This window comes from Babylonia areolata, chromosome 27 (assembly GCF_041734735.1).
Source record: "Babylonia areolata isolate BAREFJ2019XMU chromosome 27, ASM4173473v1, whole genome shotgun sequence".
Classification (NCBI taxonomy): Eukaryota; Metazoa; Mollusca; class Gastropoda; order Neogastropoda; family Buccinidae; genus Babylonia; species Babylonia areolata.
The window spans coordinates 42,019,757-42,043,199 of record NC_134902.1 but is presented as its reverse complement, the minus strand read 5'-3'; the positions used below and the strand labels follow the sequence as shown (position 1 = coordinate 42,043,199).

At 43.6% G+C, this 23,443-nt stretch overlaps 1 protein-coding gene across 1 annotated transcript in view; it reads left to right on the top strand.

Annotated features, from left to right (window-relative positions):
* Positions 1-4,730: 4,730 nt before the first annotated feature.
* Positions 4,731-23,443, top strand: part of LOC143301087 (uncharacterized) — a 97,462-nt gene continuing 78,749 nt past the window's right edge. The window contains exon 1 of the mRNA XM_076615094.1: positions 4,731-4,828. Within this exon, the coding sequence (XP_076471209.1) occupies positions 4,731-4,828 (98 nt within the window). The remainder of the gene's footprint in view (positions 4,829-23,443) is intronic.

Genomic DNA, 23,443 nt, shown 5'->3' with positions numbered 1-23,443 from the left:
CTTTCCTCCCTTTAGCTGCTAAGTGGGTTGTGCCTTTCTTACCACTAATCATGGATGTGAAATTAAATCCTAGATAAAAATCCTAGTTAACCACCTAGTCTTTTTCCGTCATAGAACCATTTTTCATGTTTTCCTAAAAATCCCCCTTTTCTAAATACAATTACTTTAGTCTTGTCGATATTCACACTTAAATTCATTTTGTTACAGCATACTTGTAGTAGTTTAAGCTGATTCTGTAGTCCCCTTGGAGTAGTTGACAGTAATGCTACATCATCTGCAAACAATAGAATGAATAGTTCCATAATATCTGGAAATAACTGGATACCATGCATACCTTTTTCTTCTACGTTGTTTGCTAACTGATTTACAAATAATGAAAATATAGTTGGACTAAGTACACAACCCTGCCTTACTCCAGTAGGACAATCAAACATTTCTGACAATTCAAACCCTGAACGCACACATGACAGTAATGATTCATACATTGCTCTCAGAGACGCAAAAACCTACCTCTGACTCCATTGTTTCTGATACATTCCAAAAGTTTCTCATGCCAAACAAAATCAAAAGCCTTTTTGAAATCTACGAAAGCAACATAGAGTTTTCTACCTTTTTTACTAACACATTTCTGGACAATGGCATACAATGTAAAGACATGATCAACAGTAGAGTGTCTCCTACGAAAACCTGCTTGACTTTCTGAAATCGAATGATTATTTTCTAGCGATGTACACAGTCTTAAATTCAATACAGTTGTATAGCACTTAGATACGACGCTTAATAAAGATACTCCTCTGTAGTTATCTACGTTATCAGGGTCACCTTTTTTGCATATTGGTATGATGATAGCTTTTGACCATTCATGAGGGTAAACGCCTTGTTCAAATATAGCATTAAATAGTTTTGTAAGAAATAGGCAAACATCTTTACCACCAGCTTTTAACATTTCAGCAGATATGTCATCTATCCCACTGGCTTTTCCGTTCTTAAGTTTGGATATAGCTTGGTTAACTTCTTCTTCTAAGATAGTCTTATTAAAAATATGGTCTGCTTCTTGAGATAAATCATCAATGTCACATTGCTCATTACATCCTTCGTTGCTGTTGTGAAAGACTTCCTTGAAATGAGTGAACCAGTTATCAAGACTAATATCTCCATTCTTTCTCTCATTTTTTACCACATCCCATGCTTCTTAAATTGTTCCAAAACCTCGACGAAGTGTTGATTTCTTTTGCTAATGCATCTGCTTTTTGCCTTCTATAAGATCGCCTTTTCTCCCTCAATAAATGTTTGTATTTCTTTCTGGCTTTTACATACTGTATTCTGTCCTCTTCCTTGCGATTTTTTCCAAACCATTTCAATTTGCTACAACTTTCCTTTTTTTTCTTTCTTGCAATCATCATCAAACTATTCTGATTTCTTTTTCCTGTTAGTTAAAGGTTTAAGCATACACTGACTGGAATCTTTTAAATACTTAACAAATATATTTAGAGCACTGTCTATATTTCTGTCCAAAGTGTTGGTGGCCAGCCTAAGATCAGCCCAGAATATCTCTGCTTTTCCACATTTTGATAAAGTCACCTTCAAACTCTTCATTCCAAACATATTTATTACAAACTTGGTTTCTGTTTTGCTGTTCTTTTCCATTTCCTGTGTTTGGAAGTTCCTGTAGTTGGAAATATAAACATAATTTTGCACTTTGGAATATATGCGTAATTTGTACATTCGAAAACATACATACATGTATACATACATACATACTTCTGTGGATGCGTTCGAAAATATGCAAAATTTTTGACGTTGGAACATATGCAGAATTCTGTAAATTTGAACATGATCGTTATAGAAATCTGTTCGTTGGAATACATGCATAATTCTGTTCGTTGGAATACATGTTGGAATGCATGCATAATTCTGTTCTTTGGAGAACATGCATAACTCTGTTCGTTGGAATACATGCATAATTTTGTAAGTTGGAGTTCTGCATAATTCTGTAAGTTGGAGTTCTGCATAATTCTGTAAGTTGGAGTACATGCACAATTCTGTTCGTTGGAGTAAATGCATAATTCTGTTCGTTGGAATACATGCATAATTCTGTAAGTTGGAGTTCATGCATAATTCTGTAAGTTGGAGTTCATGCATAATTCTGTAAGTTTGAACTTATGAAGAAATGTGTACGTTTGAATACATGCAGAAATCTGTACGCTCCTTTCTCACGCCCACCAAAACACGCGCACAAGCACGTACACATACTCTCCGCTGTCTCTGTCTGTCTGTCTGTCTGTCTGTCTCTCTGCCTTCGTCATCCCACCAACGTGAGCACTTCCCCCTGTACTGCATGTGTCTGTGATTTGAAATAACCCCCCCCCCCACACACACACACACACCCACACCCCCACAACCCACATACACCCACACCCCCACAACCCACACACCCACCCACAACCTACACACACTTCCACACCCCCACAACCCACACACACCCCCACAACCCACATACACCCCCATCCCCCACAACCCCCACACACCCCCACAACCCACACACACACCCACAACCCACACACACACCCACAACCCACACACACCTCCACACCCCCACAACCCACACACACCCACACCCCCACAACCCACATACACCCCCATCCCCCACAACCCCCACACACACCCACAACCCCCACACACACCCACAACCCACACACACCTCCACACCCCCACAACCCACACACACCCACACACCCACAACCCACATACACCCCCATCCCCCACAACCCCCACACACACCCACAACCCCCACACACACCCACAACCCACACACACCTCCACACCCCCACAACCCACACACCCCACACACCCACAACCCACATACACCCCCATCCCCCACAACCCCCACAACCCCCACACACCCCCACAACCCACACACACCTCCACACCCCCACAACCCACACACACCCACACCCCCACAACCCACATACACCCCCATCCCCCACAACCCACACACACCCCCACAACCCCCACACCCCCCCACAACCCACACACACCTCCACACCCCCACAACCCACACACACCCACACCCCCACAACCCACACACACCCACAACCCACATACACCCACACCCCCACAACCCACATACACCCACAACCCACACACACCTCCACACCCCCACAACCCACACACACCCACACACCCACAACCCACACACACCCACACACCCACAACCCACATACACCCACACCCCCACAACCCACATACACCCACACCCCCACAACCCACATACACCCACACCCCCACAACCCACATACACCCACACACCCACAACCCACATACACCCACACCCCCACAACCCACATACACCCACACCCCCACAACCCACATACACCCACACCCCCACAACCCACATACACCCACACCCCCACAACCCACATACACCCACACCCCCACAACCCACATACACCCTTCCCGAAGAAACCAGTGGCAACCAGTGAAAGGAGACAGGGGGAGGGGACGGAGTAAGGGGGGGGGGGAGGGGGAGGAAGGGTGGTGATGGAGGGGTCAGAAGGTTACCATTAAGAAGAAGAAAAGTAAATGAAACAACGAAATAATGGCAAAAGAGCTAAGCTTAGCCACAAGTTGACTGAAGAAAAGGTTTTTAAAAAAAGTGTGTGTGTGGTGGGCGGAGGCTGTTGGAAGAGAGAGGTGTGAGAGAAAGAGAGGAGAGGGTGGGGGTCAATATGAGGAGGGGGTGGGGGTGGGGGTAGAGGTGGAGGAAGAGAAGGGGAGGAGGGAGAACGGGGTTGTGTGTGTGTGTGTGTGTGTGAGTGTGTGTGTGTGAGTGTGGGAGGGGGGTGGGGGAGGGGGCACTTTTTTTTGGCAACATGTCAAGCACAATCAATACCAGGACGAATCTTTCAGTCGCGCTCCTCTCTCTCTCTCTCCCTCTCCCCCCCCCCTCTCTCTCTCTCTCTCTGCCTCCCTCTCTCTCTCCCTCTCTCTCTCCCCCTCTCTCTCTCCCTCTCTCTCTGCCTCCCTCTCTCTCTCCCTCCCCCCCCTCTATCTCCCCCCTCTCCCTCTCTCTCTCTCTCTTCCTCACTTCTCCTTAACCTCTGCATCTCTCGGCCTTTCTTCCCCAATATCCTCCACCTCCCACCCTCCTCCACTGCCTCCTCTTCTTCCTCCTTTTCCTGACACCCCCCCTCCCTTCTACCTCCCCCTCCCCTGTCTCTGTTTCCACACACATTCACTCACACACACACACACATTCACTCACACACACATTCACTCACACACACACACACACATCCCCCCCCTTCCCCCAGCCCCCACACCCACCCTCACCTCACCCCAGTGAACGTAGTGAACGCCTTGCAGTGTAGTAGTGGCGCTTTTGAGGACACAGCGAGGGGTTGGGTTCTAGGGGGAGTGGTGGCGCCGCTTTTCGGCAGCACACTGGCGACACGTGAGAGAGAGAGAGAGAGAGAGGCGAGGAAGGAGGGCTACTACAGGAGGTACAGACTCGGGTGATGGCATCGGGACAGAGAACAATATCTGCACGCTCCTGGGCTTTCTGTGGTGGTGTCTCAGGTCTCGGATGGTGTTGCCGGTCAGCAGAGAGCCTGTAAGTGAAGGTAGATATCTGCAGGCTTCCCGGGAGCTCTGCAGTGGTGCTGACTCATCAGTGGTGGCACCGACAGCCCAGGGAGAAAGTAGGGAGGGGGCAAGGCAAGACACACAGAATGGCTCTGGAACTGGACCACTGGAGAGCGTCCAGCCTGGACTCCCGCTCCGAGAAGGTCACATCGTCGTCCTCCGGGGAGATGTGGCACGAGCTGACGTAGGTCGTTGTTGTTGTTGATAGTGGTGGTGGTGGTCGTGATGGTTGAAGGTGGTGGTGGTGGTTGTGGAGGTGGTGGTGGTGGTTGTGGAGGTGGTGGTAGTTGTGGAGGTGGTGGTGGTGGTTGATGGTGATGGTGGTGGTGGTTGTGGAGGTGGTGGTAGTTGTGGAGGTGGTGGTGGTGGTTGATGGTGATGGTGGTGGGGTGCTGGATAGTGGTGATGGTGTGGTGGTTGACGGTGGTGGTTTGTGGTGATGGTGTGGTAGTGGTGGTGGTGGTGGTGGTGGGGTGCTGGAGGGTGGTGATGGTGTGGTAGTGGTGGTGGTGGTGGTGGTGGGGTGCTGGAGGGTGGTGATGGTGTGGTAGTGGTGGTGGTGGTGGTGGTGGGGTGCTGGAGGGTGGTGATGGTGTGGTAGTGGTGGTGGTGGTGGTGGTGGGGTGCTGGAGGGTGGTGATGGTGTGGTAGTGGTGGTGGTGGTGGTGGTGGGGTGCTGGAGGGTGGTGATGGTGTGGTAGTGGTGGTGGTGGTGGTGGTGGGGTGCTGGAGGGTGGTGATGGTGTGGTAGTGGTGGTGGTGGTGGTGGGGGGGTGCTGGAGGGTGGTGATGGTGTGGTAGTAGTGGTGGTGGTGGTGGTGGTGGGGTGCTGGATGGTGGTGATGGTGTGGTAGTAGTGGTGGGGGGGGGGGGGCTGCTGGAGGGTGGTGATGGTGTGGTAGTAGTGGTGGTGGGGTGCTGGATGGTGGTGATGGTGTGGTAGTAGTAGTGGTGGGGGGGGTGTGCTGGAGGGTGGTGATGGTGTGGTAGTAGTGGTGGTGGTGGTGGTGGTGGGGTGCTGGATGGTGGTGATGGTGTGGTAGTAGTGGTGGGGGGGGGCTGCTGGAGGGTGGTGATGGTGTGGTAGTAGTGGGGGGGGGGTGTGCTGGAGGGTGGTGATGGTGTGGTAGTAGTAGTGGTGGGGGGGGGTGCTGGAGGGTGGTGATGGTGTGGTGGTGGTGGTGGTGGGGTGCTGGATGGTGGTGATGGTGTGGTAGTAGTGGTGGGGGGGGGGGGGGCAGCTGGAGGGTGGTGATGGTGTGGTAGTAGTGGTGGGGGGGGGGTGTGCTGGAGGGTGGTGATGGTGTGGTAGTAGTGGGGGGGGGGGGGCTGCTGGAGGGTGGTGATGGTGTGGTAGTAGTGGTGGGGGGGGGGGGTGCTGGAGGGTGGTGATGGTGTGGTAGTAGTGGTGGGGGGGGGTGTGCTGGAGGGTGGTGATGGTGTGGTAGTAGTGGTGGGGGTGTGTGTGTGCTGGAGGGTGGTGATGGTGTGGTAGTAGTGGGGGGGGGGGGGGTGCTGGAGGGTGGTGATGGTGTGGTAGTAGTGGGGGGGGGGGGTGTGCTGGAGGGTGGTGATGGTGTGGTAGTAGTGGGGGGGGGGTGCTGGAGGGTGGTGATGGTGTGGTAGTAGTGGGGGGGGGTGTGTGTGCTGGAGGGTGGTGATGGTGTGGTAGTAGTGGTGGGGGGGGGCTGCTGGAGGGTGGTGATGGTGTGGTAGTAGTGGAGGGAGGGTGGTGTTGGATGGTGGTGATGGTGTGGTAGTAGTGGTGGGGGGGGGGGGGTGTGTGCTGGAGGGTGGTGATGGTGTGGTAGTAGTGGAGGGAGGGTGGTGTTGGATGGTGGTGATGGTGTGGTAGTAGTGGTGGTGGTGGTGGTCGTCGTCGTTTGGTGGTGGTGGTAGTGGTGGTTCATGGTGGTGGTAGTTTTGAAGAGTGCGTTAGTGGTGTGTGAGTGTGTGTGTGTGTGTGTGTGTGTGTGTGTGTGTGTGTGTGTGTGTGTGTGCGTGTGCGTGTGTGTTTGGGGGCGGGGTGTACGGGTGGGTGTTTGGAGTTGAGCTAATTGTAGTTGTTGCGTTCGTGCGAGCGCGCGCGCGCGCGTGTGTGTGTACGCGTACGCGCGTGTATGTGTAAGTGTGCATGCGCGCGCACGTGTGTGCATGTATATGTTTACAAACACATATATCCATCTGTCTGTGTGCTTCGGGGATGTATGTGTGCGTGTGTGTGTGTGTGTGTGTGTGTGTGTGTGTGTGTGTGTGTGTGTGTGTGTGTGTGTTGCGTGTGTGTTGTGTGTGTGTGTGTTGTGTGTGTGTGTGTGTGTGTGTATTGTGAGTGTTGCGTGTGTGTGAACGCGCGCGCCTACGAGTGTTTGGCGAGAATACGTCCGAATAGCTATATGAATGAGTGAACCCTTTGGACCAAATCCGTTGAAACGGATGAAACTATTCACTGGCAGCACAAACAACGAATGTCTTCTCTACGAGCGTGAGGGGAATGTTCGTTCAATTTAGTTACGTGACCCAAAATAACTGTGTTATCCGTACGGTGCCTGCGCACGTTGAAGAACGGAACATGCACTGTTAAACATATATGACGTGACGTTGTGTGTGTGTGTGTGCGTGTGTGCGTGTGTGTGTGTGTGTGTGTGTGTGTGTGTGTGTGTGTGTGTGTGTGTGTGTGTGTGTGTGTGTGTGAATGTATGCGGAGGTGTGTGCTTGCATCTCAGTCTGCCTGTCAGTCTTCAGTGTCAACTCGCACTGGGTCCCCCTCTCTCCCCACCCCCTCCCTCCTTGCGTTTATGTGCATGCATGAATATGTAAAACATGTGTATCTCTGTGTGAATATGTGTATGTCCACGTGAGTTTGCTCGTGTCAGTGCGTTTGTGCATGCACGCGCGTGTTATGGGATGGACGCGTACACACGCGTGCGTGTGTGTATAAACTTTAAGGAATTAACTTTTCAGACAGGCTTTTCCTTTCGCCCTGAAGAGTTTTGTTTTTTCTTCAGGCACCATATATATGTCGCCGTGTTGGCCGGAGTGGTATATAATGTCGCCGTGTTGGCCGGAGTGGTATGTAATGTAATGTCGCCGTGTTGTCCAGAGTGGTATATAATGTTGCCGTGCTGGCGGAGTGGTATATAATGTAATGTCGCCGTGTTGGCCGGAGTGGTATATAATGTAATGTCGCCGTGTTGGCCGGAGTGGTATATAATGTAATGTCGCCGTGTTGGCCGGAGTGGTATATAATGTCGCCGTGTTGGCCGGAGTGGTATATAATGTCGCCGTGTTGGCCGGAGTGGTATATAATGTAATGTCGCCGTGTTGGCCGGAGTGGTATATAATGTCGCCGTGTTGGCCGGAGTGGTATATAATGTAATGTCGCCGTGTTGGCCGGAGTGGTATGTAATGTAATGTCGCCGTGTTGTCCAGAGTGGTATGTAATGTAATGTCGCCGTGTTGTCCAGAGTGGTATATAATGTCGCCGTGTTGGCCGGAGTGGTATATAATGTCGCCGTGTTGTCCAGAGTGGTATGTAATGTAATGTCGCCGTGTTGTCCAGAGTGGTATATAATGTCGCCGTGTTGGCCGGAGTGGTATGTAATGTAATGTCGCCGTGTTGGCCGGAGTGGTATATAATGTCGCCGTGTTGGCCGGAGTGGTATGTAATGTCGCCGTGTTGGCCGGAGTGGTATATAATGTAATGTCGCCGTGTTGGCCGGAGTGGTATATAATGTCGCCGTGTTGGCCGGAGTGGTATATAATGCCGTGTTGGCCGGAGTGGTATATGGTTTAAATAAACTTTAATTATTCAACAATACACATGATTACAGTGCATTGAATGACAAAAGAGCATCAACAAGCTTAAAGCTTATACTGTGCTCACAACGTTGCACTTCAATTTTATCATGACGGCAGATGAACCATATTATGACTTGTATGAAATAACATGCATAAACAGTAAGTAATGTAATAATGAAATAAAACAAATAAACAAACAGTACATAATATAGTAAAATAATGCTAATATCAATATTAACATGAGATTAAATTTATTATCACCAAAGTAATTGGCCTAATAGAAGAAAAACACGAAGAAGAAGAAGAAAATTTAGAAGAATGGAGGGTAAGGTGGTGGAGGAGGGGGAACAGAGGGGAGAGGAGAAATTCTAACAGATCATTGGCCAATCCATTCACCTTGAATATTTGGTCAGTCAAAAAAATTCAACATATATTTTACGAATAGAATCATGTTGTACTCTTTCTTCACAATACTTTCTAAGCTAAAATCTATTTGAATCGGAGATAAACTGGTGGACAGTTTGAAATATGAATATATTTGTATGATTTTGGAGAACAGGATTTCCATGCAACAGAATTTTAACGTGAATGTAGTTTGGAGATAAATTTAAGATTGTGTTTGCCCGAGCCATATGAAAGTCTTGACAAAATAATAAATAATGTTCAGCAGTTTCGCTTGCAGTGCCACAAGCACAAAGTGGGTCGTTTATTAAATGTCTGTTGAACATATCTTCTCTTAAGTCACTAATCCCTAGACGAAGTCGACAGTGAATGATTTGTTCCTTCCGTTTACCATAGTAATAATAGCTAGGCACTACAGCATCGTTAGCACATAGGTAATGTTTAAGCTGGCTTAAGGAATTGCTGGTTTTAACATAATCAGGTAGAGAATTCCAGAGATAAGTAGTAGATGGTATGAATGATTTCCGATAGAGTTCGGTGTGAAATCTTGGTACGGTGCGTTCCAATGACCTGCGTCTATGGTAAGGGTTATTGTCTGAAACAAGACCAGGAACAAGACCATTTAGGTAGTTAGGGCATAGACCGTTAACCATCTTGAAATAATGCACAAGTTTGTGTCTTTTCCTTCTTTCCTTAAGTGTACAGAACCCTGATTCTTGGTATATTTTTTGGTGGCTTGTCCCACGAACAGCTCCAGTTATGGTTCTTAATGCATCAAGCTGTAAATTTTCCAGAGAATCTGATTGTGCATCTGTGCAATTATCCCAAACAATATCAGCATAGTCAAAATGTGGTAATATGAATGATTTGTACATGATTTCTAATGCTCTCCTATTTAACTTGTACTTATACGTCTTAAGACAAGAAACCAACATAGTTACAGCATTGATTATACTTTTAATATGTTCCTCCCATTTACAGTTGTTTTGGAGTATGACGCCTAGATGTTTATGTGTGTCTGTACTTTGTAATGGTGTGATGCCAAAAGTAAGAGGTAAAATTGTGTCAGTGTTTCGAGAAAAATTTAATAACTCTGTTTTCCCCTCATTAAATTTGACTTTCCATCGCTTAGCCCAAGAATCTATTTTTTCTAAGTCAGAATTGAGTGTTTGTGCACGGATGTTTGGGTTGTTTAGTGCTAAGGACATACTTGTATCATCTGCAAATAGCTTAATGTTTGAATGGATGTCGTATACAATATCATTGATATAGATAAGGAATAATAGTGGACCAAGTACAGAGCCTTGAGGAACACCTGCGGGTATTCCTTTGTAATCAGACTTATCACTCTTTATAACAACTGCTTGGATACGGTTAGAGAGGTAATCGGAAAACCAGTCAAGTAATTTGCCTCGTATGCCATTCGCTCTTAACTTCAGAAAGTCCCTTATGCCAAACTCGATCAAAAGCTTTAGATATATCAAAGTACACAGCCTGGGTTGTGACTCCATTATCAAAAGATGAGCATAAGTCATTATAAATACAGAGCAACTGATTTACTGTCGAATCACCAGGAATAAAACCTGACTGGGAAGGAGATAAAATATGATTTGATGAAAAAAACTTGTAAACTTGCTTATGGATGCATCTCTCAAGGACTTTACCAACACAGCTAAGCAAAGAGATTGGACGGTAATTACTACAAAGTTCCTTCGAAGCTTTTTTATGCAGAGGATTTACATGTGCTGTTTTCCATACCAGAGGAAATTTTGATTCACGAAGGCTTTTGTTGAAAATCTTGGTTAGTGGGTCTAGAATGGCTGGCAATGAGGCAATTAACAATCTGTTATGTACAAGATCTGGCCCTACCGCTTTATTTTTATTTAGATTTAGAATAACACCTTCAACATCAGAAGTAGTAAGCGCTATGTCTGTAAGTTCTAAGTCGAGGAATGGAATATCAGGTAAATCTTTTTCGCTGTCTTCAAGAGTGGATTGTGAAATGAAAAATTTGTTAAAAACATCAGCTTTATCTTTGTTTTTATAATAGACAATACCATTAGATATAATAGGGGGAATTTCATCTGACCCAACACCTTTCTTTCTCAAAAATGACTTAACAAGTTTCCACCATTCTTTTGTTCCAAAATTGGATGAAGTTGTTATCTTATTTTCTAAATTGGTGATATACTCAAGCTGTCTTTGTTTTTCTCTATATGTAACATAGTTCCTAAAACACCGAAATTGTTGCCAGTCTTCTGGTTTGTTAGTTTGTTTAGCTAATTTATGAATTATTTTACGTTCCTCTATTAGCAGCCTAATTTCATCTGTCATCCAAGGGACATCATTTGGACGTACAGTGATAGTCTTCGTTGGCATACATTGCTTTGCTTTATCCATTATAATATTTGAAAACGTTTCCGCACTTTCGTCAATTGTTTTATTATTGGTCACTTCATCCCAATTAACCTGGTGTAGGAGATTGCAAAATCTATATGTATCTAACTTATTGTAATTGAAAATTGTTCTTTTAAATGACTGTTCTCTAACTACTGTATTCTTGACAACCACATAAGGTACACTATGGTCACTGCAGATAGCAGGCATGACATCCGTTGATTTGATCATACTGGGGCTTTGAGTAAGTATAAGATCTAAGCATGAACTTGTTACTTCGGTAATCCTCGTTGGTTCATTTATTAACTGCTTAATGTGGTAGCGATTCAAAATATCTACTAAGTGGGGTGATGGTATTGTTAGGAAATCAGTATTAAAATCACCAAGAATCAAGAATTTGTTTGTGGTGTCATTGGCTCTACGTATGCTTTCTTCGATCAAATTCCAGTAATTAACATTGGAGTTAGGTGGACGATAAAAAGATCCAACTAATAAACTTATTTGATCTAATTTTGTCTCAACCCATACAGCTTCTAAACCGTTTACATGAAGGTCATTGCGAGGTTTACAATATAAATTATTTTTCACATAAATAGCAACACCGCCATGTGGATCGTTTGTTCTGTCACATCTAACAGGTGGATGGAAGTTTGTAATATGGACGGAACTATTGCTGTCTAAATCTGAAAGCCATGTTTCAGATACTGTGATAATATCAAAGTTACCATACTCAGCTTCTAATAAATCAATCTTATTTCTCATACTGCGGGTATTTACATGCATGATACTGAGGTCCGAGTTATTGTTTGGGCCTGGATTAGTTTCTATGTCACCAGACAAAAGCAGTAGCAACTGTTGGACCAGAGTAAAACATTTAAGCATACTGTCATTACTTCTTGGCTGGCTCATGCCACAAGAAGAAGCAAAGTTTTTCTTTAAAAGATTGCTATACTCGCTTATATTGCATTCTGAAATACGAAAATGAGCAAAAACAGAAAGAGGTATACTGTGTGAGTACTCCAGAAAAGACATTATGAAGAACTGTAAGATGACTGACTTGTTTACAAAAGATAAATGTCTAGTTTTGACCAAAGCTGTTGTAAAATACAAACCAACCCTAGCACGGTATATGTTCAAATCTACAGGCATTTATGTAATCGAATTCTGTAAAACAGAAAACATGAATGTGACTAGGGTCGGTAGAGTGGTATATAATGTAATGTCGCCGTGTTGGCCGGAGTGGTATGTAATGTAATGTCGCCGTGTTGGCCGGAGTGGTATGTAATGTAATGTCGCCGTGCTGGCCGGATTGGTATATAATGTAATGTCGCCGTGTTGGCCGGAGTGGTATATAATGTCGCCGTGTTGGCCGGAGTGGTATATAATGTCGCCGTGTTGGCCGGAGTGGTATATAATGTCGCCGTGTTGGCCGGAGTGGTATATAATGTCGGCGTGTTGGCCGGAGTGGTATGTAATGTAATGTCGCCGTGTTGGCCGGAGTGGTATATAATGTCGCCGTGTTGGCCGGAGTGGTATATAATGTAATGTCGCCGTGTTGGCCGGAGTGGTATGTAATGTCGCCGTGTTGGCCGGAGTGGTATATAATGTAATGTCGCCGTGTTGGCCGGAGTGGTATATAATGTAATGTCGCCGTGTTGGCCGGAGTGGTATATAATGTAATGTCGCCGTGTTGGCCGGAGTGGTATATAATGTCGCCGTGTTGGCCGGAGTGGTATGTAATGTCGCCGTGTTGGCCGGAGTGGTATGTAATGTCGCCGTGTTGGCCGGAGTGGTATATAATGTCGCCGTGTTGGCCGGAGTGGTATATAATGTCGCCGTGCTGGCCGGAGTGGTATGTAAATGGGAACGGTACAAACGATTTACTGGTTCACTGAATTAAAGTGTATAACAAGAGTGAGGATAGAAAAGATCCGCGCGCAGGCCAAAGACATGTAGAGGCCAGTCACAAAAGGGTTCTTCTATTGTTTCATTACAATATGAAGAGAAGAGGACAATGCAGTAGAATACTAGGCAGCAGAATGTGTGCGACACGCTATATGTGTGCTTGAAAGCTGCACTTCGGAAAGTGACCGGATGTAGCAGACGACAACGCTGACAGCAAACAGCTTTCTTTCCAAATTCGAATTTGAATAGCCACAAGAATTACCTTCTCATGTCAATGGTTGGACACCATCACGGCAGTGAAACTGTCGTCCGCTTTACGGCTTGTGCTGTGAGTTGAACTACGGTTAGTAGCCAGCTGAGCACTTGGCTACACACACTCACACACACACTCACACACGCACACACACACACACACACACACACACACACACACACACACACACACACACACACACACACACACACACACACACACATATATATATATATATATATATATATATATATATATATATATACAGAGAGAGAGAGAGAGAGAGAGAGAGAGAGTCAGACAGAGAACGAACGAACGAATCTTTTTTAATGAGGGAAGTGGAATAATATGTATATGCTTTTTTACATCCAGCCCTCAAAGCAAACAGAAATGAAATCAAAATGTTCACAAGATAACAAAAGGTTATAGAAAAACATACATCACATTCAAATACACTCAATTGCACAGTAAGCATTTAGAAGTACGTAATCATGATATCTGCATTAATGACAATAATGTATATGAATATAGTAATGAGAGAGATAGAATAAGAGTGAGAGAGAGAGAAAGAGAGAGAGAATGAATGAATGAATGAATGAATGAATGAATGAATGTTATTTCCGATAGCATTAAAGTAAGGAAACAATTGCTTTCTCCAGCTCTCGAAAGGGAAAAATGTCTAAAGAAAAGGTATGAAGAAGACCCCAAGAAATGAGTAAATGTTAACTAATTCATAGAAAAACGAGAAAAGAAACAACATTTATAATAAGCATCATATTTATAAGAAACAACACGTATTTTATAAAAATGCGGAGGTAGAGAGAGAGGGGAAAAAAGCGACAGAAGGGAGAGGAGATAGTATTCATAGAGAGGATGAGATAAAGAGACAGAGTGAGACATGTGGTGAAATACAGTGATATCATATAACATAACATAATATTGTATACTGAACAGAATTTGCTAATTTTTCCATCAGGTATTCATGATATCTTTTCTTGAACACAGTGAAACTTGTGTGTACATTAAAACTAGTTAAGATGTTGTTCCAGAGGCAACCACCAGAGTAAGTGAGACTCGATTTGAATAAATCAATTCTTGGCAGTGGTTCCATGATCTTGTTGCTGTTACGTATAGTACTTCTAAGGAATCGCTGTTTTAGATACGGAGGAGCAAAACCAGACATAATCTTAAACATGAAAAGTGCCTTATTATGAATGAGTTTCCATTTCAATGCAGAATACCTAAATCTTTGTAATCAGAGACAGTTAATGACGAAGATTTCATATGCATCTGCTTAAAGGCTCTTCCATGTACACTGATGAGTTGTTTTAAAACATTTTCACTGGCAGAATCCCATATTGTTGAGGCATAATTTACATGTGGTTCGATATAAGCGTGGAAAAATAATTTACAGCAATGCTTGTTTAAGAAATGCTTGATCTAGAAAGCTGATGAATCTTTTTGGATAAAGTTTTACAAGTCATCATAATATGTTGAGACCATGTCAATAATAAGACCAAGTACTTTGTGATGACTTACTTAACTTCCTCAATCATCACGCCCTTGATATACAATGGAGAACGAGTGGGCAGAAGGTTTTGACGCTTTTGTCTTGTGGTTATGACAAAGTATTTCGTCTTTTTCGGGTGTAAGCACATATGATTAAGTTCAGACCATGTTACTCTATCATTAATACTTTGTTGCAAGAATGATGATATTCTTTCTATTCTGTGATGCTTAGTGTGTATCGTTGTGTCATCTGCAAATAACTTACAATAAATAGAGGTAAATCGTTAATGCAAATCGAAAACAAAATAGGTCCTAAAACAGAACCTTGGGGAACACCGTAACTTATGGGTAAAAGTTGGTATTTGACTACTGAAACCATTTGCTTTCTGTCAGACAAAAACGAAGACATTAGCTTCAAAGCATAACCCATATGCTTTTAGTTTTCTGATAAGAAGAGTGTGGTCAATAAAATGAAATGCCTTTGCAAAATCTACAAAAAGAACACCTGTTATTTCGTTGTTGTTAATATTAGTAAGCCACTGATCAACGAGGTTGGTTAGTGCTGTATGACAGGAGTGGTTAGGCCTAAATCCTGATTGATTTGGGTGAAACAGACTAAATTCATTGAAATGGTTGAGTATATGTTTCTTCAAATGATTCTCTAACGGTTTAGATAGTATAGATAGTATAGAAATTGGCCCATAATTAGAGGGATCCGAACGATTACCATTCTTGAATATGGGTACAACTTTTGCAGCTTTAAATTCCTTTGGGACCTGATTTTTTTATACACATAAATTGTAAACGTAAGTCAGTATTTCAGCGATAATAGGAGCAGCCATTAAAAAAAAAAAAAAAAAAAAAAAAAAAGTCTAGGTCGTCATGCCTCTTGTACCCGTCTGTTTTAAGTGAACAAGAGCATCATATACTTCATGTACACACATAGGGGGAATGTTCAAAGTGGATGTGATATTTTTGGATAAACAGAAATCTTCTAGAACATCTAACTGATTAACATTGGTTTTGTTGGATTTTATCATACAGCTGGATATATTACAAAAATGACTATTTAGGTTTTCCACAAAGATGTCTTTGGGTATTGGGTGTTGTGAAGTTTTGTTGTTGTTGGTTAGCTACAGATTGATAGCTCTCCATATCGATCTACTTCTCAGTTTTAGAGGAAATCATTTCATGAAAATGCTTAATTTTTGCTGAACGTTTTAAATTATCAACTTTATTTCTTTGTGTTTTGAATTCCTCTAGATTCTCCTCATCTAAAAGCTCGTCTCTCTAACTGATTTCGTTTGCTATGCTTTGAGTCATCCATGGTTTCTGTGGGTAATTTTTGACACGTTTTGTTTTAAACGGTGCATGCTTGTTATAAACATTTAGAACATTGTGATACCAGACTTCAAGTGCTTCATCAGGATTAGTAAACTGGTAAACAGATGACAGACAGGAATTCATTAAATCAAACAAAAAGAGATCTTTATCAAAACATGAGAAACTTCTATAATTAATAATCTTATGGTAGTTTGGGGGAATTTTAATGCCAAGTTTTGCCCATGTGAAGTAAATTTGTACATGATCACTGCATCTAAATGTTGGTGAGCATAATTCTATTATACTGTTAGTCGAGGAAGCATAAATATGATCAATTAGTGTTGCAGATGTAGAAGTAATCGTGGGTTTGTCAATTAGCTGAGTTAGATTAAATGATTCATAAATATTAGTCCAAGCATTACTGAATTTCACCAAATCTATGTTGAAATCTCCCATTGAGATAATTTCATCAGATACTAGCGAAATCAAAATATCATCCATCATAATTCGTAAATCTATCAGTCCAATCTACACGTTCACTGGGGTTTCTATAAATAAAACCTAATACAGTCGGTTTTGATCTTTTCAACTGAACTTCAATCCACACTGACTCCACGTGATAATTCTCTGGTGCTTCAAGTTTTCCTAAAATTAATGTTTTGATGAACGTAGACAAACAGACCCGTTTCTTTCGGATTGACTGGATCTTTGCGAGTAAAATGGTAGTTTTGCATTGTAAGTTCTGAGTCAGATATGTGCTGAAATAATTTTGATTCTGCGAAACGAAATATATGAAAGCCTTTACCAGAATTATACAATATATGGGACACATCACGTGATTTATTTACCACATGATTTATATTGAGATACCCAACTCTCAAGCCATCTTTTGATGGCCAAAGATTACGCGTATTGGTCATGATTGTCAGGACAGAAGATATGATGCATGCAACGCAAAAGCACAAAAAATTAGAAAAGATAATCAAATTGTGCACTAAAGGTATAAATAGTGTAAATCAAACTTGTTAGGTAGGTCAACAACGTTTATATAAGTATATCGTCGAAAAGCTATACATAGAGACAACAAAAGGCTAGCAGTGTTTGTACACTGTTGCAGGATGTCCTGAAGCTGCCGTTCAGCCGGGTACCTCGAACGGAAAACATTCAACACAACGTGAATCTGCTTATGAACTTAGTCACATATTTTGTTCCGGCATACAGTGACACATGTGAGTTTTAAGATAAGCCATTCAGATGCAGCATGTGACAAAAGAACAGAACCACAAAATCACAAAATTTTAATCCTCATTTGTATATGCATACATTCACTCACACATGTTCACAAATAATCAAACGATTAAATTAAAAAAATGTAACTAATGTGTTTGTTGGGCATGGAATGCGTGTTGTTGTGACAGTTACTTTGAGGCCGCCGCTCAGCATCAGGGTGAAAACGATTTGGGGATACTGAGTTGGACCATCCGTGCATTTGTTGCCCGGGGAAAGCGGGGCGAGGGGGGTTGTACGTCTCCACATGACTTTCTGACTGATGTGGAATGTGAGTGGAATTCGACAGGAAAGGGCGTGAGGGAGGAGGAATGGAAGTGTGTGTTTGTGATGGAGGGACAAGATTATCTTTGGTACAGGGATTTTGAATCAGTGGTGGATAGTGATAGGATGAGTTGACAGATGGCGGAAGAGGTTTTGATTGTTGAACTCTAGGGCCGTGAACCTGATTATCCAAGTTATTTTGATTTACATTGGGAAAATCAGAAAACTGGACAGAAGGCTTTGAATGTTTGTACCCTTGTGAGGATCTGTACCCTGATCGGGATGACAAACGATTATCTTGTGGAATGTTGCCATCCGAATATGAAAATGTCCACAACAGCCTTTTCAGATTTTTCCGCCAGACGCGCAGTGCCCCTGGCGTTGGGGTGATTTGTACTGCTGTACAGATTTGCGTCAGACGCGAACAGGGGAAAATGTCAATAAAATTTACATTGAATCGAGTACATGCTTCTTGCATATAAAGATTTGCTGGGGCAATACTGTTGTTGAAATGGTGTTTTCCCTTTGCCGGTAGGATGGAGCTAAAGGTCACCCGTGCTTTTGGAAACTTTCTCAGACACAATGCCATGAGCTCGGACCATGTCTCCAGTGGCACAGGGCCAGACGGACAAGACTTGATGCCGAATGGACAATAACGTCTTTCAGATCAGGCGCTGTGGGGGCTGATTGCAGCCAGGTGTGGAGATCTCTAACAGTCATACCTGGTACACATATTTTGAATAAAAATTCTTGTCGAGGGGCTAAGCGTTTTGGATTGATGAAGCGTATGATGGAGTCTCCGATAAGTAGCACTGCTGCTCTCTTGGGGATACACATGTGAGCCAGAATTTCACCGGGGCTTGATTTGGGGTGTGGGAGGCAGCTATCCTTCCACACAACTGCCTCAACAGGAGGCAGTGTTAAATGCGCTGCTGGAGTATTTTCTGACAGTACGGAATATGCGTTTGCAGTGGAAACAGAATATTGTAGAGCATCATCATCCATATCAGCTGGAATCAGGGCAGGGGGGTTAATGCATATGTTGGATTTGTCTCCCGTCAGTGACAAAATGGAGGGTGGTCGTGACAAAGACTGAAAATCAGTCCGTGGTCCAGCTTCAGGACCGGTAAGGACTATTGTTACAGTCTAACCATCACTGTTACAGGCAGAGCTGGGAAAACATACATCTTCAGTTTGAGTATCAACATCCACACTGCTGGTGATGTATTTCATCTGACATCTGAGTCTGTGAGAAGGTTGATACACTTTCTTTTTTCTTTTCTTTTTTTCTTTTTTTTTTTAAAACTTCTGACAGGAGGGACCATAGCTGAGCTTTTATGGACCCATTTTCTTTTGTGAGTTATTTGTTACATTTTTCCAGATTATTAATTTGTGTTTTTAATTCATCTATTTTAGAAACTAAGGCATCAAATTTTTCACAAACATTTACACGTAGTTCATTTTTGGTGACTGTTTTAACGTCTTCAGCCACAGACTTGAAGTCACTTTCCAGTGCGGACTGTGTGGTGGTCACCGCTTCTAGCTGCTGTTCCAAAAGAACAACTTTGTTGGACAGTTTGGGAAATGGGCTGCACTCAGATGACACACGATGGGGAGGATAAAGTGTTCGTTTGCATTGTTTTCTTGTCCTTTTACCCACAGGGGTAGACTTCTTGTGGGATTTGGGTTCAGTCTTTTGCTGCTGCTCACAGGATAGCACTGTTGGGGTGGGTGGAAGGGGGATGACGCTTTCTCTTGCATGGTCGTCCGTTCCAGACTCCAATAGCAGGTGTGGTGTTTGGAGAGGGGGTGTGTTCACTGCTGGTACTGCTGATATTGTTGTCATGAGAGAGAAGTCAATGGTAGAATTTTTTAACACTGGTGTTACATGGAAATTACTAATGAACTTGACAGGAGTTTGAATTAATGAAGACATCAGTTTTTAACAATTCTTATCTTGAGTAAAAGTGGAAATAAAATCTTTTAAGATTTCACATTCATCAGAGTCCCACCTCGGGCAGTCAACACCTTGACAAAGCAGAGTTCCGGCAGTCTGTGAAGAAAAATAAAGGGAAAAAGTAATAGATTTTGAGGTCTTGTGAAGAATACGAATAACTGTTTTAGAAGGAGGTGGTGGTGGCGGTAGAGAAACCACTGGTGACGAGAAGTTTAATATTGAGTCACTGGAATCAAAGTCACTGTGCTGAACGGCAATCTCAGTGTCCTGAATGGCTAGGTTGCGATATAACAAACTGTTCCTCCAGACCAAGAGCTCGTCTTTGCTACACGTGAAACGTTTTTGAATATTGTCCATAGTGGGCTGTAATTTGTTGTTAATGGTTTTACCATCATAAGGGGAAGGGAAATAGATTCAGCCATGATGATGAGTAATAAAACGGACTACTGTGGATAAAAGAAATATAAATCATAAAAAGGATTTTACACACAGACAACACACATAACTCACCTGCTGTCACCACCGGAACAATACGCCAGGTTACTCACAAATAAATCCCATCATGAGGTGGTATGGTATCCATATGCACACAGTTATCCTGCCACACAGGGTCACACGGAACAGCACAGTCAGCCACACACAGTTCACAACAGCTGACAAGTATAACGTGTTCACATTGCACAGCCACAGTTCATGCGCACTCTTGTGTGTCCAAGTGCGATCACCGAACAACACACCATAATGTGTAAAATAAAATAAACTTTTAACAGCAGTTGACGCAGAAAAGTGTCCACTGTAACTGCACAAAGATGGTTTTCATGATCACGCACAGGTAAATTTGTAATTAGCAAAAACGCTAAATATTTGTTGACGAGCTCTTTCCAACGAGAGAAAGAGAGAGAGAGAGAGAGAGAGAGAGAGAGAGAGAGAGAGAGAGAGAGGGAGGCAGACAGACAGACAGACAGAGGCAGGTTGACTTCATCCCTCATTCCGACTGTGAATTTCTTTCTTCTTTTCTTTCGTGGTAGTATTTTTCCTTCGCTTCCCTCCTTCCACACATACATACACACCCTCTCTCCTGACTCCATCTTCCTCACACACATACATACACACCCTCTCTCCTCACTCCATCTTCCTCACACACATACATACACACCCTCTCTCCTCACTCCATCTTCCTCACACACATACATACACACCCTCTCTCCTCACTCCATCTTCCTCACACACATACATACACACCCTCTCTCCTGACTCCATCTTCCTCACACACATACATACACACCCTCTCTCCTCACTCCATCTTTCTCACACACATACATACGCACCCTCTCTCCTGACTCCATCTTCCTCACACACATACATACACATCCTCTCTCCTGACTCCATCTTCCTCACACACATACATACACACCCTCTCTCCTGACTCCATCTTCCTCACACACATACATACACACCCTCTCTCCTGACTCCATCTTCCTCACACACATACATACACACCCTCTCTCCTCACTCCATCTTTCTCACACACATACATACACACCCTCTCTCCTGACTCCATCTTCCTCACACACATACATACACACCCTCTCTCCTCACTTCATCTTCCTCACACACATACATACACACCCTCTCTCCTCACTCCATCTTCCTCACACACATACATACACACCCTCTCTCCTGACTCCATCTTCCTCACACACATACATACACACCCTCTCTCCTCACTCCATCTTCCTCACACACATACATACACACCCTCTCTCCTGACTCCATCTTTCTCACACACATACATACGCACCCTCTCTCCTGACTCCATCTTCCTCACACACATACATACACACCCTCTCTCCTGACTCCATCTTCCTCACACACATACATACACACCCTCTCTCCTCACTCCATCTTCCTCACACACATACATACACACCCTCTCTCCTGACTCCATCTTCCTCACACACATACATACACACCCTCTCTCCTGACTCCATCTTCCTCACACACATACATACACACCCTCTCTCCTTACTCCATCTTCCTCACACACATACATACACACCCTCTCTCCTCACTCCATCTTCCTCACACACATACATACACACCCTCTCTCCTCACTCCATCTTCCTCACACACATACATACACACCCTCTCTCCTCACTCCATCTTTCTCACACACATACATACACACCCTCTCTCCTCACTCCAAAATATTCGTTCCATCTTAGACCGAATGTCTTTCCAACCTGCTCATCCTGATCCTCAATTCAGCGGCACTCCTCTCCATTCCTTTAATCCATTGACTGAAACAGAAGTCCATGAAATCCTGAAAGAAATGACAATAAATCCTGTGAGCTCGATCCTATACCAGCCTCTGTCTTTTCCCAGTGTGTCTCACAGCTTCTCCCAACAATCACCAATATTGTCAACTCATCCCTTCTCACCGGAACGTTTCCATCCACTTTCAAAACTGCAATCGTCCGGCCTCTTCTGAAGAAACCCAACCTTGACGCAAAGATTTTGAAAAACTATCGACCAGTTTCTAATCTTCCATTCATGTCCAAACTCCTTGAAAAAGCTATCCTGAAGCAGCTCAACAACCACCTTTGTTTCAACAATCTCATCCACCCATTTCAGTCTGCCTATCGCGCTGACCACAGCACCAAAACCACTCTCCTCTACATCCTGAATAATCTACTGCTAACGTCCGACTCGGGGAAAAAAATTCCTTCTCACTCTTCTCGACTTGTCAGCCGCCTTTGACACGATAGACCATTCAATCCTTCTTTCCCGTCTTCATTTTACATTTGGTATCAACGACACTGTTCTAAACTGGTTCAAATCTTATCTCACTGATCGATTTCAGTCTGTCATTGTTGATCATTTCCAGTCTGAACCCGTTAAAATCGAACATGGAGTCCCACAGGGATCTGTTTTAGACCCAGTGCTCTTCACACTGTACACTGCTCCTCTCGCTGAAATTATCAACCGCCATAATGTCAGTCATCATTCTTATGCTGATGACACTCAACTCCAGAAGAGTGATACCCCTGAAAAATTGTCGTCGCTCTTGCAAGAAACATCCATCTGCTTCCTGGATATTCAAAACTGGATGACTCTAAATAAGATAATTGAACGCGGACAAAACTTAAGCAATGATCATAAGAACTAAACAAAAACTATCTTCCATTACAATTGACACAATCAAACTTGACAGTACATCCATCCCTCTTTCCACGTCAGTCAGGAACCTCGGTTTACGCATACCCAGATTCAAACACTCGACTGTTGGCCGCCGTTTTTTCTCTGTCTCTCTGGACCTTGCAGTTGGAATGAACTTCCTCTTTCGCTTCGTCAAATCTCCACACTCAGCTCTTTCAAGTCTGGCCTTAAAACCCACCTCTTCCCAAAATAGCCTCCCCTACCTGCCCTTCCCTGTCTTTAGTTTCTACAGTTTTAGAGTTATGCATGCGTGTGAATGACTGGTGCGAAAGCGCTTTGATTTGTCTCTGCACAAGATTCAGCGTTATATAAATACCATTATTATTATTATTATTATTATTATTATTATTATCTTCCTCACACACATACATACACACTCTCTCTCCTCACTCCATCTTCCTCACACACACAAACACACACGCGCATTCCCTCTCTCTCTTTCTCTCTCTCTCACTCCATCTTCCTCACACACACAAACACACACG